The sequence below is a fragment of the Panicum hallii genome, chromosome 1 (assembly GCF_002211085.1).
Source record: "Panicum hallii strain FIL2 chromosome 1, PHallii_v3.1, whole genome shotgun sequence".
Lineage (NCBI taxonomy): Eukaryota > Viridiplantae > Streptophyta > Magnoliopsida > Poales > Poaceae > Panicum > Panicum hallii.
This window is the reverse complement of record NC_038042.1, coordinates 2,313,132-2,329,879: the sequence shown is the minus strand read 5'-3', so window position 1 is coordinate 2,329,879 and position 16,748 is coordinate 2,313,132. Positions and strand designations below refer to the sequence as shown.

The 16,748-nt window shown below is 47.2% G+C and overlaps 3 protein-coding genes across 12 annotated transcripts; 1 reads left to right on the top strand and 2 right to left on the bottom strand.

Annotated features, from left to right (window-relative positions):
• Nucleotides 1–1,651: 1,651 nt before the first annotated feature.
• LOC112885865 (dolichol kinase EVAN) lies at nucleotides 1,652–4,562 on the bottom strand. Its single transcript, XM_025951547.1, has 11 exons — nucleotides 4,436–4,562; nucleotides 4,136–4,206; nucleotides 3,977–4,051; nucleotides 3,679–3,905; nucleotides 3,093–3,282; nucleotides 2,916–2,981; nucleotides 2,723–2,811; nucleotides 2,509–2,623; nucleotides 2,376–2,427; nucleotides 2,188–2,288; nucleotides 1,652–2,095 (listed from the first exon to the last, which is right to left on the bottom strand). Exons 2-11 carry the CDS (start codon nucleotides 4,157–4,159, stop codon nucleotides 1,982–1,984), a joined length of 1,053 nt encoding a protein of 350 aa, XP_025807332.1. The 5' UTR covers nucleotides 4,160–4,206; nucleotides 4,436–4,562; the 3' UTR covers nucleotides 1,652–1,981.
• A 2,570-nt stretch (nucleotides 4,563–7,132) lies between these two features.
• Nucleotides 7,133–12,157, bottom strand: LOC112885817 (splicing factor 3B subunit 1). Of its 10 annotated transcripts, none has more exons than XR_003227285.1 (4): nucleotides 8,235–12,157; nucleotides 7,701–7,758; nucleotides 7,589–7,610; nucleotides 7,133–7,485 (listed from the first exon to the last, which is right to left on the bottom strand). XR_003227285.1 is itself a non-coding variant. In XM_025951521.1 (3 exons), the coding sequence occupies exon 1, from the start codon at nucleotides 12,077–12,079 to the stop codon at nucleotides 8,240–8,242; it is 3,840 nt and encodes a 1,279-aa protein (XP_025807306.1). In that variant the 5' UTR covers nucleotides 12,080–12,157; the 3' UTR covers nucleotides 7,133–7,485; nucleotides 7,589–7,610; nucleotides 8,235–8,239. The 10 variants fall into 10 exon arrangements, 4 of the variants coding, with proteins under 4 accessions (XP_025807306.1, XP_025807275.1, XP_025807289.1 ...); XR_003227286.1 differs by having other exon boundaries at nucleotides 7,704–7,758; XR_003227283.1 differs by having other exon boundaries at nucleotides 7,589–7,758.
• Nucleotides 12,158–12,369: 212 nt separating this feature from the next.
• On the top strand, nucleotides 12,370–14,203 carry LOC112885855 (KIN17-like protein). The gene has a single exon (XM_025951536.1). It carries the CDS (start codon nucleotides 12,621–12,623, stop codon nucleotides 13,905–13,907), a length of 1,287 nt encoding a protein of 428 aa, XP_025807321.1. The 5' UTR covers nucleotides 12,370–12,620; the 3' UTR covers nucleotides 13,908–14,203.
• The last annotated feature ends 2,545 nt before the right edge of the window (nucleotides 14,204–16,748 follow it).

Here is a 16,748-nt window from a genome sequence, read left to right as displayed (position 1 = left end):
TATTTTGAAAAGGGGTGCCGGGCGTGCGGCGCGCTCGAACGCTAACGTGGGCACGAATGAAACTAGAAATGACTAGGGTTTTTTTCGACACGGTCTGAGTCAGGTCTGACCCGGCATTTGTCTGCTATCAGCTGCTGCATCCTGCAAAGGCCCACGGAAACCGGCAGCAACGAACAGCGCCCGCGGGCGGATCGAGCGCCGTCGGACCAAACGAAACAGAGCGCGCGGGGGCAGATCTCGGCGTTACCTGACGAGCAGCGGGGAGGAGGGGAGCGCGACGAGGAGGAGGGGCGACGCCGGGCGCTGGATGCGGCGGGGACGGCGGCGGCGGCGAATCCAAGATCGGCGTCTCGGATTCGATTGGGCGGTGGCGCTTGTGCGGGGGCAGGAACAGGGGCTAGGGGAAGGGAGGGTTTGGGGGGAGGCGGCTTATAAGGGGTTCCGACGGAGGCGGGGCGCGGCTCGACTCGTTCCGCCTCTCTGCCTCTCTCACCCCCTCTTCGCGTCTGTGTGGGTGTGGCGAATTTTTTTTAAAAAAGGGATAAAAAACAAAATTAGGAAAATGGTGCCGGTTGGGAATATTTTGAAAAGGGGTGCCGGGCGTGCGGCGCGCTTGAACGCTGACGTGGGCACGAATGAAACTAGAAATGGGTTTTTTTTTCGACACGGTCTGAGTCAGGTCTGACCCGGCATTTGTCTGCTATCAGCTACTGCATCCTGCAAAGGCCCACGGAAACCGGCAGCAACGAACAGCGCCCGCGGGCGGATCGAGTGCCGTCGGACCAAACGAAACAGAGCACGCGGGGGCAGATCTCGGCGTTACCTGATGAGCGGCGGGGAGGAGGGGAGCGCGACGAGGAGGAGGGGTGACGCCAGGCGCTGGGTGCGGCGGGGATGGCGGCAGCGGCGAATTCGAGATCGGCGTCTCAGATTCGATTGGGCGGTGGCGCTTGTGCGGGGGCAGGAATAGGGGCTAGGGGAAGGGAGGGTTTGGGGGGAGGCGGCTTATAAGGGGTTCCGACGGAGGCGGGGCGCGGCTCGACTCGTTCCGCCTCTCCGCCTCTCTCTCCCCCTCTTCGCGTCTGTGTGGGTGTGGCGGACGCCCGGCAAGGGCAGTAGGGTTTGCTCTGCGGCTCTCGCGGTGGGCTTCGGCTCATTCCGGAATTGGGCCCGTGCCCGCCGCGTCCTGGGCCTTTTATTTCCTTTCGGAGAGTCCTCTCCCCTCCCTACGGCCGCCGCCTTCCCTCTATGTCGGCGGCGAGTCCCGTCGGCTCCTGGCTGCCTGCGCGTCCGTGACATGTGGGGCCAGGAGGGGACGTCCCCGTCTCGTTTCCTATTCCTTCCCTGCTAAGGAGCCCGTACCGTACCAGCTGCGATGAATTCGAGTTAGGGCGTGCTTGGACGCCATTAAGCGGCACATTCTTGTTCATGATACATGATCAGCCCACACTCCACACAGCACACGATGATGATCGAAAGCATCCAAATCAAAGTACCATGCTATCTGCAAGCTCGGATCGATATATCTGAAAGATGATAACAAAAACACAACGTATATGAATCTGAGTACCAAAATCTTGCAGACCCGCCCAGTCACCTCTCCATTCTTGCCTGTGGGCAACCCAGCTGACAGAAACACCGTGCCCACAAATAGTTTGAAGGAACAACATGTACTATATTCCAATGACAGGTTCCGATAGTACTTCATGTACAATCAACTATACCAAAAATGCGATCTACTGGAGAACATATATGTTTTCCTACTTCTGTTCCTACGCACCGACTGTTTTGACCATGAGCACCCCGACTCCTGAACTTCTGAACACAGTATCACAGAGAATGTGATCAGTCGAATCAGGCAGTTGATGAGCCGAGGAGACCGAGTGAGTCCTGTCGGAATAACATATCGCACTACATACTATCATATATTAGCAAGAAAAGAAAAGGACCTCAAGGTCAGTTTGATGTACAAAAGTTATTCCTATAGACATAGAAGACTATAGAACACGAGAGGTATGAAAGCATTGTCGAGCTGTGCTGTATATGCCTCCAATAATCCGCTCAATGTTACAGCTATCAGGAGTGATAGCCAATTCTGTGTCAGCAGGAAAAGATGGTCAGTACAGCATTGTGCTTGCTTTGCTTATTTTTACTTTCAGTAGCTTAAAAGCACGAATGTGGTCGAACCTGCGAAAGAATGTATCCACTGGAAGCTAAGAGCGACACCAGAATCGAGCAGGCTGCGAGCACAGAAGTTATGCCTGCTGCTGTGCCTTCAATTGTTTTCTCTAATATTTCAGAGAAGACCAAAGCATACAAGTGAGAACAAAGAGTGGAAGGACAAAACACAGACGAAAGTAAGAAACTGAACTCACTTCCTGTCTTGCTCCATCTTAACACGCCATACTTGTACCCTATCATTGATGCCTAGGAAAGAAAAGGAGAGAATTTATCATGTGGATCAAATATAATAATTAACAGGTCACACACATTAGACATAGAACTTACCATGGTATCACCTATCCCTAAGCTGAGAATTCCAGCGAAAGGGGCAAGTGGTCGGTCATTTAATCCAGATGACATCCATTTAGGAAGTGCACAGCCCAATAAGAGTGAAAAATGGCTGAAAACACCAATAATATTAGGTTTATCATACCGCAGGGCATGAAAAAGAAGATGAGATATGAAATGAGGGAAATGAAGCCTACTAAGGCACACCTACCTGACGATAAGAATTTCAGAATCACGATGGTCAGTAAAGGCGTTCATAAACTGATGCACAACATGCCCAAGAGGGTATATTTCCCAAATCTGATGCATGGTTAAACATTTTGTGGGGCAAAGAGCACAGGTTATTCAAATTAAAAGAAAATAAGTTAAAAGAACTTGGGAAGAGAAAGCAATATGTCTCTTACTCGTATCATCTCCAATGTTAAGAAAACTGCAAATGCTGCACCAAATGCCAAGTCCAAGAAAGCAGGCTGCAAAACATGAACATTTTTCCAGAGGAAACTACTGAATATTCTGATGGGCATTGACCTTTGTTTTAGCATAGATGGAAATGGAACTATAAAAAAAAGTGCACAAATCACCTGAAATATAACTGCTGGAGAAAAAATCAAAACAGCGACAAGATGGTAATACTTGCGCAAAAGAATCCTCTCTGTTTTGCTTTGCTTTGATATGCTGTAGAACCGTCTAACTGATACATATATCACACATATCCAGTATGCACATAAAGCAAGCCGTTCATGTGAATCAGTGAACATGTAGTTAATAATCCTGTGAAACAATGAATCATTTAGCAAACATAAGTCAACATCTTAAAACTTTTACGAGCAATAACATCTCACAAAGTGGAAATACATCCCAAAAATGTTGTCCAACTACCCTATTCACACAGACCAAGGAGTCATAAATTTGAAGCAATAGAGGTACTCATCCCTGTTAAATCATGTCTCAGAACCACTCAACATTAATAGCGCAGATATATGATGAAAAATAGAATAACTACATGTGTTGAAATGAGGAATCACAATAACCAAACAACTATATCTAAGCACAGAGGGATATCCAATTTAAGGGTGTCAAACTCAATGACATGTATGATTAAGAAGGGCGTGTTTGTGTGCATGCTTTTTAGGCTCTTTTCGTGAAAAAGTGAACTGCAGTGCTTACCAAACAAAAGGATGCACTTTGAGACCTTGAACAAGGTGTGTCCATGATGGCACTAAAAACATTAACACCACCAACAACGAGATATAGAATACAGCAGAACCAATTCTTTTCCGCGTATGTTCCTCAGCTGCTTGTGTTTGTTGCTTCCCCTCCATTCCACAGTAATCCCAAAATTGAAGAGAACTTTTGTATAGCAACGGAAGTAGAAAAAGACCAAGTAAATTCCCCTGCCAAAAGAAAAGGGAAAAAATATAGATGTGCTATTACAATCAAGTCAGACAGCAAAAATCAGTTGTACCTGAATAATTGTGGTCATATCACTTCTAGTTCCAGGCGTGTGAATGAATTCTTTTGATGACATGAAGAAATCCATCTGTCATCCCAAATGCCAGAAAAATAATTAAGTAAATAAATAAAATCAGCTTTGGCACTATTTTGCTGGTAGAATAAATCACACCTTTGAAAGAGTATGGGCCAACATATCACCAAAGTAAAGAACAAGACCACTGGACACCAGAAGCGCCTCCCCTGAAATATACAACAGTGTAAATAATGAGGGGGGAAATAGTGAAAAGACCTACAAGTCAAGTAATTGAGCAATACGCTGATAGATTACAGAAACTAAAAAGAACCACACAAGGTGACAGGACTTTTATAAACTATAAGATAATATACACAAAAGTTTATGAATTTTTATTGCAGTATCATATGAAACCAGACATGACAAAAAAAAGAAGAGAAATAAAGATCTAATTACATCTTAGACTTCAAGTACAAACCAAAAGATGAACATGAAGGAAACTTCTCTAGAATATGCTTGATTAAGATCACAGCAGCCACTCCATGGCAGAGCATATACACCATATTGGTCATTACCATCAGACCTACAATAAATTCAGCATATAGGTCATTTTTTACAACTTCCCTAGGCATGCTGGACCTAAATTGCATTTAAATGCGTATTAAAGATGCATGTTACCTCCATCAGTCTTCAGTAGAAAGGACAAGAAGTATGTCATAAGATATAAAGCTATTGACAATGAGCCGTATTTGAAATATTTTGAAATTCCATTACTGGGAGCCCGCCGTAGATGCCATAGGAAGAAAGCTAGCACACTGAGACAGCTGATTGATGCTGCCCAGTACTGCATTTCAAGGTATGCGAATTCTGGCAACAGAAACAGAATGTGTAATTAGTAAACTGTGTGTATCGCACAAGAAACTAACCAACAACAAAATGGACAACAAATACACTTCAGAAACACTTCAAATCGAGATATTTGAATGAAGAATTCAGGAATATCTTATTTAATAGCCAACATGATCAAGACAACAAAACAGAAATATACCTTCAGGTCCATTAGGATCAGCTGATAAGAGCCTTGACCGTTGGATTAACCGAGAAAGCATGACGCTGGGCAGAGTAGTGGCGCCAAGAAGTATGCCTGATGAAGCACCTGGCCTGGAGTGCACAATACATCATTGTAAGTATGGTTTTCCTTATTATGGGTCTTGGTAGAAGCATGCAGAAAAGCATCTGGATAGTAGAAACTAGGTAGGTCACACACAACACAGAAGGTGAACTAACAGTTGAGCAACTACAGACGGTTTAGCCCCAAAAGAGAGCATGCAGGTGGGTTTGGACATCAGATCCTAGTTAATCTGAACAGAGTCACTAATCTGACCTTGGCATTCCTACCAGCCAAATAAGCATGGGCTAAACACATTTGTTTGCTGTGGAGTATACCGCATTTACATTGTATGTTAAATCCAGCAATCCAAATGGATATGTATTCACCTCTTACTTCTCCAACCTAATCTCCAATGCATCTGCTAATTCCCTAATTATTCCCCAATTGTGCATGCATTACAGCCGACACTTTGAAGCAACCTGTATTCGGCCACCATTCGCATGAATTGGACCCAGGTTTCCCAGCTCCACCAGGAGCTTTGCAGGACACTGCACTACCACCCACTAAAACGAAGCTCCTATGCACCTAGTTCGCTGGACGTGGGGAACCGAGCATCGCCTCAATTTACACCGCGCCATACCGCCCGCAGCAAATCAAATCGCAGAGGCTTCCAGCCCAATTCAACAGGGGCACGGGTGAGATCGCACGGAACGAGACAGGGGTGACATCCGCGCACCTGGTCCTGAAGCGGCGGAGCGGGGAGGAGGCGGGGGCGGAGCCATCCACGGCGAGCTCGACGGCAAGGGCGGCGGCGGCGAGGGCCGCGAGCGGCGCGGCGAGGCCGGCCGGGGCCGCGAGCGCGACGCGGGCGGCGAAGAGGAAGACCACGAGGCGCTCGCCGGTGAGTAGCGCCGGCGCCGACGATGGGGACGCGGTGGCGCGCGCGAACCCGGCCATGGGCGTTGGTCGGCCCGTTACGCTAACGCGGCGGGCGGGTTTGGTCCGGTCCGGTCTGGTGCGGTGCGGTCTTGGGCGGGGGTGGTGGTGGGGCTGGTGGCGCGGGCGCGGTCAAAGTTGGTGACCAACTGACCATCTTGCGACGCGTTTCTACACAACCTATGCTTCACCGTTTGTACATCTACCGTGAATTTCTTCTGTACATTAATGTATATAGTTTGTCATATTTTCTTTGTTGATAGAACTGCATTTTTCTTTTGAAAAACTATAGAACTGCATTTTATTTGTCTGAAACCATCACATGCTAAATTATAGATCGTTTTAACAAATCTAGATGTATAATGTTTATTATATATCTAGATATAATGTTTATCTAGATGCATGACAAAAGCTATATATCTAGATTTGTCTGAACGAACTACAGTTTAAAATGGAAGGAGCACTGATTCTTAACTTTTATAGTGTTTTTGTTTTGAAAAAAGAAGTACTGGACAATGGGAACTTTCCACCTGATGACGCCGTAGGACTTGGCTACAACGAGGACAAAATAATCTTTTAAAAAATGTGCGGTATGCAAAGATCGACGGCAACAGCATGCGGTGAATTATCCGTGTGCTCCTAGATCTGGATGGACGTATGGAACGGAGAGTAGATACCTGCACGCGTGCCAGAGATGCGTGGCGTGTTGCTAACGACAAAACTCTGAAGAAAAACAGAACAAGGACGCGCCGCCGAACATTTTTTCCCTTCCCGTCGGTCGGAGAGCATATTCCGCTCGCTGACATTGCCGTCTACTAGGTCATAGGGCCTACGGCGGTCTAATTGGCACGTCTATTCTTGTTTCAAAAATTTTTAACATTGATGTGATCCCACTCAAATACTCCTCAATGTTCAATCTCAGAGCAGAGTTTCAAGCAGGATTGAAGTTTAGACGATTCAACTGTCGCAAACAGAATGTTATCGAGCTAGTTAAGGTAACATGCACACAAATGGAAGGTACCCATTACTCGGTAGCTTGGGCCCCATAGCGACCAAAATACCCAAATCCCTCATTGGATCACTGATCATGGCATGCTACATGAGCAGGAAAACCATAAACGCCAAACAACTTCATAACATCCTGGTGCACAGCATATTACTGATCATGCTACATGCTGTATATCCTCTAACAATACAGCGAGGGAACAAAAACACGAAGGAGCTTGCAATCTCCATGGTTCACAGCATATTACTAAGCATATAACATCCTGGGGCAAATGCAAAGTTTAGGAACACAGTGCCTTTAATATTCATAACAAGATGACAGAAACTAGCATTGTCATTTCTTCTTCAGGATATAGGATCATAATGTAAACCAAACATGCCGCACAGGGACTCTCTGCCTGGGACTGGTTCTAAATCCAGGTGCAACTCTTGAGCAGCTTGAACCCAAAGTGGCCTGAAAACAAAGCAATTCCCAAATTGTCAGTAGACCAGATTGTGTCAGCAATTCAGCACTAAATTACAGTAAAACCAGGAAAAATAATTCGTAAACATTGCACCCCCCCTTCAGAAGGAACAATCCTGCAAATACAAAAAGAAGATGCAACTTCAATAACATGCATCACAAGAGGTAACACCGAGTAATTTAAGTACAAGCTTCAACTCAAATACCACCCAGTTCAAGCTTCACATGCATATGGATGACGACATATGGACAAGTACATCCAGCCTGCCAATGCGTTTGCATATCAGATCCTTCTTTGGCAGAAAGACATACAGGAAAAAGAAGATGAAAAAAAGGAACATGACAAGGACCAATTACTGCTTGCTACTGCACTGCTCAAACACTAACAACATTTGGGTGCCAAACACGCTGCCTACAGGCAAGGGCCAGCTAGTGATGCACATATCAAGATAGCCATGACAGTCCACAGAACAATGAAAGATGCCATGAGAATAGTACCAGCGCTTTAAGTGAACATCACAGCAATAATCACCCAAGGGTTATTCGAAAAAGAAAAAATCAACTATGGAATAGTACAACATGAGAAGTCAATGAAAGCATAGCAGCAATCTAAAAACATACCATGAGACTTGAGCATCTAAGAAAGTAAGTTACAGCCACACAATATAAGGATACAAACTTACAGGTGAAAATAAATCTTTTAATGATCATTGCATGCAGAAATTTGAAGCAAGACTCACGTTAATCAGACGAACATTGCAAGCTCGGGACGGCTAAAGATGTTATCCCCATCATCCTCCAGTGCAGGATATGCAGCAACAAGTGCATCCTGTGCACCAATGTAGAGAGAGTTGTAGATCTTCCAATACACTTCTCGCACTTTCCTTGCTGGATGGAACAGACCTTGCAGGCAATAATTCAAAATCACAGCTGCACCTAGCGCAACCCTCATCCCCTCGATTGCCTCCATGACAGCATTTATGACGTGGGGAGATGTCTCAAAAATGTTGGGCCACACATAGTTAAGCAGATGGACAAGAGCATCCTCACATCCCAAACCAGCAACGCCTAGAGCCATGTGCTTAACAGCAGAGGCAGCAGTCTGCCGGTGAACCAGATCTCTATCCATGAGGGCATCTTCAAGTAAGGGAGTGACAGCATATATGTAATCTTTGCCCATCTCACCAATATACTCAAAGAGGAAAGAGAGGGATTTCAGAACACCATTTTGGACATTGAGCTCTGGGACCCGGTACTCGTTCATAAGGGCAGGCAAAACTGTAAAAGGTGAGCAAGTTTCGGCAACTATAGCAATTGCTACAGTTGTGCAAACACGGTTTTGACGCTCCTGCACCTTCAAGTTATTCAACAGGGTCGCCAACACATCCTGAGGCCCAATAGCCTTAGCAATATAACCAAATGTGTTCACAGTGGCTCTCCTAATACCCTTCTTGTGAGCCTTCAACATTTCAAGCAGCTCAAAACAAATCCTCATCCATTCCCTTGCTGGCACAAATTCTGCTCCACGATCAGCAATCCTACCAACAAGATCAATGCAGTTCTCTTGGACCTTCTCATGCCTGTTCTTCAAGATGGGGGTCAGACGAGGAAGAAGATCCTTGATTGGAGGAGTCATTTTAGTCATACCAATGACATTGACGATAGCCTTCAAGGCTCCAAGAATCGAACCCAACACTTCAGGATACTCCTCTCCTAAGTACTCATACAGCACAACACCCAAGTGACCCATGAGCTGCTCCTCCTGGCACTGCTTCATGACAATGGCTATCCTGGAGATCAGATCAGCAGCCTGCTGCCTAACTTTTGCGCTCTTGTTGTTCAATCGCCACTTGATGGTACCACAAATCTGAGGAAGGTATGGCTTAACTCTCTGTCCAAGTGCATTAACCACAGCTCCAAAACCATTAAGCATAACATTTGCATCATCACTTGTCTGCTCTTGGAAAGCATACAGAATACCATCAATAAGCAGCTCCTCTAGACGAGCATCAATATCTGAAGCACCCAAGTTGGCCACCACCTTCTCAATTGTTTCCATCACCATTCTTCTGTAGGGCTCGCTTTCATCTTTCAGATCCTCAACAACCCTCCCAACAATATCAGCAACTCCAACCTTATTCGCCATCTCCACTGTAGTCTCCACAAGCTGCTTATAGTTCCTACGATCTAGAGCCATTCTCCTAACCCAGAAGTGCTTGAAGAAATCAGGAAGGATGTCATTCCGGATATAATCAGCCTCCACACCTTCTGTACTGACACACTGCTTCACAACCTTTAAGACAATCTTCTTCATCTCTTCATCTGGTGACTGGAACTCCCTAATAAGGACCTGCATCACCTCCTTTGTGTAGTAACTAGCATACAGAGCGTCCATCAGAGGGATAATGAAACCAATGGCCTTCAAGAAGGCAGCAAGGACCTTCCCACGGTGAGATCTGATACCCTTCCACAAAGGCTTCAAAACAGTATCAAAGCTTTCTATACCATAGGGTGCAGCAGCCTCAGCTAGTGCAGCAAGAGAAAGGGCAGTAATGGTCCGCACTTTCTGGTTCTCATCGCTCAGACCATGCTCAATGATCTCAACTAGTGACTTGAGATGTGGCAGAACAGCACAGCCCATGAGAATAGCAATCTGCTGAACGATTTTGATACCAGTGTGCCGAGCCTGCCAAGACTTCTTACTCTGACAGACAGCCTTCAAGAATGGTAGGAGCGCAGGGATACCCAAAGCAGACGCCACCACACTGAACGCCCTAGCAGTGGTGTTCCTGACGTACTCATCAATGTTATCAATATCCGGCCGCATGGCAGCAATCATTGTGGCAAGACCAGCTGCTTTGCTAAGATTTGAGATGATCTCCCGGCCCTCAACACGAGCATAGTAGTCCTCATCAATCAGCAGTGGCTCAATAACCACAAGAATCTTGTGCACAAATGGACGGACCAGCTCATCCAGCTTATACAGTACCCTATCAATGACCTTCACCAGAAGATGCCGCTCCTGGTCCTCCAGTGTTGGCTGCATGAGTAAGGGCAGGATCTTGTTGAACAGTGGTCCAGCACCGAATTCCCGGGCTTTGTCTGTGAGCTGCCGAAGTGCTGTTTTACGCTGTGGGGGTGTGCCATTCTTCACTTTGAGCAACAGTTTCATGATTTTCCTCTCTTTCTGCTCCTCCGGCGATAGCTGCTCCTCCTCATCCTCATTCAGCAAAGTTCCAAAGTACTGGTAATCCTCTGGCTTCATGAGTGGTAAACCACCACCGAGCTCCTTGGGCACATCAAAGTGCTGCCCACGATTCTCCTCTGGAATAGCATAAAGTGGTGTTCCCAGAGGTGTTGGTGTTGCAAGAAGCTTCCTTGCCGGGGTCCTTATGGGCTGGTAGGAAGCAGGGGGCTCGAGAATCTTGTACCCCTCCTGCGGGAACATGGCATCAAGCTCCTCATCAGTGAGAGGCCTGTTCCTCTCCTCAATGTCCCGCTCCCACCGCATGAGCTGGTACTGCTCTGGGGTCATCGGGCCACGAGCGATCTGGCTAGGAGTTGGCGTGGCAAGGTTCTCTGCACCGAATGGCGTCGGTCCAGGAGTATAACCAGCAGGTGTCGCAGCACCAAGACCACCAGGGGTGGCACTACCCATACTCGCTGGCGTCTCATCCCACCTTGATCTCTGCTTCTTACCAGGGGTTGGTGTTACACCACCAGGCAGCTTTGGAGTAGCATCCCAAGCCCCAGAAGGAGTTGCCCCAGGGGTAACACCACCAGCTGCAGGCGTTGCGTCAGCATCAGCCATCCTTCCTGGAGTCGGTGTCTCATCCCATCTATTCCTTCTCACAGAGGGTGTGGCATCTCCAACACGTCCAGGTGTTGCGTCCCAACGCCCAATCCCAGGAGTTGCATCAGGGGCGTCCCAGTCTGAGGATGTCTTTGCCTTCTTGGCCCCAGCACCAGCATCGCTGTCCTGTGACTGATCCCACCTGTTGCGCCGCTTCGTGGTGGCAACGGGCTGCTCGGGCGCAGCAGCCTTCTTCTCCTTCTCCTTCTCCTCCTCTTCCTTCTTCTTCTTCGCAATCTCCCGCAGCAGGTCCTCTTTCTTCTTCTGCAGCGCCGCATCGCGCATGACATCGGCGTAGGTCCGCACCGTGGGGTCCGGGGTGGCCTCCCCGGCAGCGAACGGGTCATGGCGCTCCGGCGAGATGATCTGGTTGAGGCGCCGGCGCCGGTAGTCGTCCTCGCGGTCGATGATACGCTGGGACCTCTTGGGCAGCCCGTCGTCGTCGGCCGAGCGTGGGAGGTCGGCGGCGGCGATGGCGTGGCCCGTGTAGGCCGCGAGGCGGCGCGGCGCGGGGTTGGCGGCCTCCGTGTCCTCCTCCGCGGCGTCGTCCTCGGACGCCGGGATGGAGGTGTCGTAACCGGCGAAGCGGTTGGGGTCGGCGCCCCCGCCGCCGTAGAGGTCGGTGTCGAAGGTGACGGAGGAGACGGCCATGGGCGCGCCAGCCGCCAGCGCCTCCTCCATCTTGCGCCGCTCCTCCTGCGTGCGCGCGATCTCCGCGTCGACCCCGTCCATGGCGGCGGCGCGGGCGCGGGCGAGCTAGGGTTTGGTGGACGAGAAGGAAGATGCGAGATTGGGGAAGGGGACTAGCGGTTGAGCGCTTTCCGTTGTGTGGGGTTGATAAATCCGGGCGCGTAGAAGTGATCTCTTCCGTCGATCTATACGAAAAACGATCGAGGCCGTCGATTTGCTAGCTGGGAACCGACTTAATCGATGTCAAAATCAATTTTGCATCACAAAAGTTAATTTCTTTTTATTTTGACGGCCTCGATCTAATTCGCCTGGTCGCCTCCGCCACCGACTCATTTTTTCAAATAAGCCCATCAAATCCCAACGTCTCCAAACAAGGTCCCCGACCCAAATCCATCCCCAATCCGGCTCACGCCTCCACGGTCTTGCCGGCGCCGGCGCCTCCCTCCTCTCCGGCCGCCGCCGCCGCCCCCCGCCTTCCGTCCTAAAGCCCCACCTCTCGTCACTCTCCAACTGAAATAAACAGATCTGCACAAAGCTCCCCTCCTCCTCCCACTTGGTCGGCAGGGGCAGCGGCGGCGGCGCGATGGGGAAGCACGAGTTCCTGACGCCGAAGGCGATCGCGAACCGGATCAAGGCGAAGGGTCTGCAGAAGCTGCGGTGGTACTGCCAGATGTGCCAGAAGCAGTGCCGCGACGAGAACGGGTTCAAGTGCCACTGCATGTCGGAATCGCACCAGCGGCAGATGCAGGTGTTCGGCATGGCGCCCGAGCGCGTCGTGGAGGGATTCTCCGAGGAGTTCCTCGAGTCATTCCTCGCCCTGATCCGCCGCGCGCACCGCCACTCCCGCGTCGCCGCCACCGTCGTCTACAACGAGTACATCGCCGACCGGCACCACGTCCACATGAACTCCACCAGGTGGGCCACGCTCACGGAGTTCGTCAAGTTCCTGGGACGCGAGGGCTACTGCAAGGTCGAGGACACGCCCAAGGGGTGGTTCATGACCTACATCGACCGTGACTCGGAGCAGGCCGTCAAGGCGCGCCTCAAGCGCAAGAGGATCAAGTCAGACATGGCTGAGGACGAGCGCCAGGAGCGCATGATCGCCCGGCAGATTGAGCGTGCACAGAAATCCCTAGCCAAAGCCAATGATGGTGATGATGGTAATGCTGCCGAGGGTGAATCTGAGTCTGAGTCTGACAGTGAAGAAGAGTATTCAGGTTCAGAAGATGATGGAGAGAAACGAGAGGATGGCTCAAAAGAGGCCAACAAGGCAACCGGGAAGATTGCGATTGCGCTTCAGAAGTCTGCACCAGGGCAGAAGGTTAATCCTTTCGAGGATAAGCCAAAGGTGAATTTTGGTTTTGATGAAGAGGACTCTGGTGTCCGAGAGAAGGAGAAGGATGAGGTGGCCAATAAGAAGGGGAAGGATGTGAAAGCAACGGAGGCAAGGAGGTCAGCATTGGATGAGCTGATGAAGGAAGAGGAGAAGGCCAAGGAGAGGAGCAACAGAAAGGACTACTGGCTGTGTCCCGGGATTGTGGTCAAGGTGATGAGTAAATCATTGGCAGAGAAGGGTTACTACAAGCAGAAAGGGGTGGTGAAGAAAGTGATCAATAAATATGTTGGGGAGATTGAGATGTTGGAGAGCAAGCATGTTCTCAGAGTCGACCAAGATGAGCTTGAGACTGTGATCCCCCAGATTGGTGGGCTGGTGCGGATTGTGAATGGGGCTTATCGGGGTTCAAATGCCAGGTTGCTCTCAGTGGATACAGAGAAATTCTGTGCAAAAGTGCAGGTTGAGAAAGGCCTCTATGATGGGAAGGTTCTCAGGGCTGTCGAATATGAGGACATTTGCAAGGTTTCCTCATGATATAGTGTTTTTCATTTCATTTCCTGGATCATTGCAGAAGCAAACAAGAACTGTGCGATCCAGGGTACTAGCGCTGTCAGTCGATGCATCTGTGCTTGTTATTGCGTGTGCTGGAATATCTTCTGTTGATTGAGTTCAATATGTTGATGTTTCTAGTCCACTATAACTGCTGAAAGGCTACGTGTGAGAAAATGTTATCATTTGGTTTGCTTCTTAGTTCTTACTAGACCAGACAATAACTGTATTGGCAATTTTGTAATACTCGGTCAGGTGTCTAGTGATGATCTTTTACCATATGTTTGCTTGGTATTTTGAGCATTACCTGTCAATCAATTCTTATGATAACATAAAAAAATTCTTATGATAAGGTTTGCCATATTTTTACGATATTACGAAGGTAAAGGACTCAGTTAAAAGAAGGCCACAAAAGGAATTGTGAGTATGCTGCGGAAAGTTATTTGTTGACCACTTTGCAGTTTCTGCATCTCTCTTCCGAACTGCTGCTTTGCGGAAATCACAAAAAATTACATATATATATATATCTTATTAGCAAATTTATTGGTGCACATACTTTGTTTAGCTGTTCCAGATGAAATATGCCGACTACAAATCTCTCACGACACAAAACTTTTGTCGGTTTGAAGACCATCGCTTTTTCTTTATCCCTGTTTTCACTTAAAAGAAGTTATGTACCTGTTAAGTATATCAAACTACCACTGAAACTAAACTGCTGTACTCTGAAATTTGAACTTCGCTTTTAGATAGAATATGTGAATTCTAGTGGTAGCTCAAAGCAGCAATGGACATTGATAGTTTCTGTTCTGCCTAAATTATAATGACAGCTTTATTTAAACATAATAAATCCAATTTCCTACAAAACTTACATCGTCTGCTGTCATGGGTGACATCATTTTGCTTTGCCTCAAATTTTTAGCATTCTACTCAAGGAACTCATATCTGGTAACTCAAGCTTACACATCTTAGTTTTTTCTGTTTATCCTATCACAACTCATTGTTCATATCTGGTTATGCCGTTATGGTGGGAGTAGAGCACTCTGACTGCATCGGACCTGTTGATATTTTTACCGTGGGAGAATGGAATAAAACACTGCTCTCGAGCTGGTATCTGCTTGGATGGAACTAAATGAAAAGTCTCCTTGAACAAGTGTGACGTCCATACCATGGTAATCATTGGGCATATGTATTCCGTGCCTTAAATCTTCTGATCTGATTGGTTGGTTGCATAGATTTGATATGTCTGATTACGTGAAGTGATCATCTTTCCCTCAAAAGGAAAAGAAAAAAGAAAAAGGAAGTAATGATCTTTGATGAATCCAGTACCCCTTCCTTATCATTGGGAGTTGATATGTTTTCAAGTTATCTGACAGCCGAGCTACTAATTGTAGTTGTTTCCGATTTCATATACGAAGTTGAATATCTGACAGAAAAAAGCAGGCGCTATGAGGTCCTTCTTGACCTTGTATATTTAATGTCAACGTGATTCTTCAGTAGCAGACAAATGGCTCCGAGTCTGGTGGCAATAATAATCTTATTATGAGACCCTTATCACCTTTATGTATATGTTCTCTAATCCATTTGCCATTCTTATGTTATGTGCTACACTCGGGTTCTGCAACAAGAAAACATCTGTTGTCTGTACTACCTCTAAATACTGGAAATTTTGTGTTCACCTACGTTCATCTTGCAGGCTTTCAGTGATGATCTTGCAGGCTCAGTGATGATCTTCAAAAACATGGATGTGAAGAATGACATGACATAAGCTTCCCTCGCTAAGCATGTGCCAGTTAGAGTCCGTGAGGCAGTGATGCCAGATCTGGAAATTTGTGTCAGCTAGCTATAGCTGATGCCATGGCCTGTGCTACCATTTGTAGCCTGATTTATTTTTTTTTGACGGTCACCGGTGGGTGGGGTGGGGGGGAGCAACCCCCACCTGAATTTTGATTAAGTGCTTATTGCAAGCCAAAAGTTTTACATTGGATCTTCATATCTGCCTCGATATGCTCAGCTGCTAGAATTTCTACCCATGTGAGTGACTCGTGTGTCTGGAAGAAGGTCCAGACAGTTACTTCAGTTATGCACTCCGATGCAACAACTTGATAGATTTTTCTGGCCATAGGCGAAGGCGTGCCTTCTCTTTCTTTAAGATGCATCCAGTGTCCTGATAGTACTTTTCTTTTTGTTTAAGATGTGTTCCTGAGTGAGCCAACATTGCTCTAGTTAAGAAACTTAAGGTGCATGAACCTCTGGTATAGCAGTTGGCGTATTGTTCTGTTCAGTACCTAAAGGAACTCTTGTGTGAATGTAGACAGGGCTAGTAGGGAGAGCCATGCTACATTCATATAATCAGTTTCAGAGGTTTAAGAACTTAATACTAATCTGACTTGGTCCACTACTGAAAGAGGAATCTTCTGTTCTGATTGTCCGAAAGAAATTCTGTGCACCGAAAGTTGCTTTTTTGTTAGGGGAACCAATGTTTACTGTAGCTTTGTACCATTTATCATTAGTAAACTGAGCTTGATATGTACCTTAAATCTGTAAGTAGCAGTTATTAGAGATAGTTTACTAGTGCCTGAAACGTGGTTGTCATTGTTCTTATAGCACATCTCCATATTCTCCTCAACAACTGCAACCCAGAATTAACGTATTCTTTTCACAGGTACACTGGTGCAGGAGGTAGCAAGAACTGTGCTTTCAGGAGCTGACCAGACATGGAAGATATGAAGCATAACCAAGGTTTGAGCACTGATATGGACCCAATAACCCCCAAATAAAGAAAGAGGATATCAAAGATTAGTAAATGATCTTAAGCAGAAAAAAGAT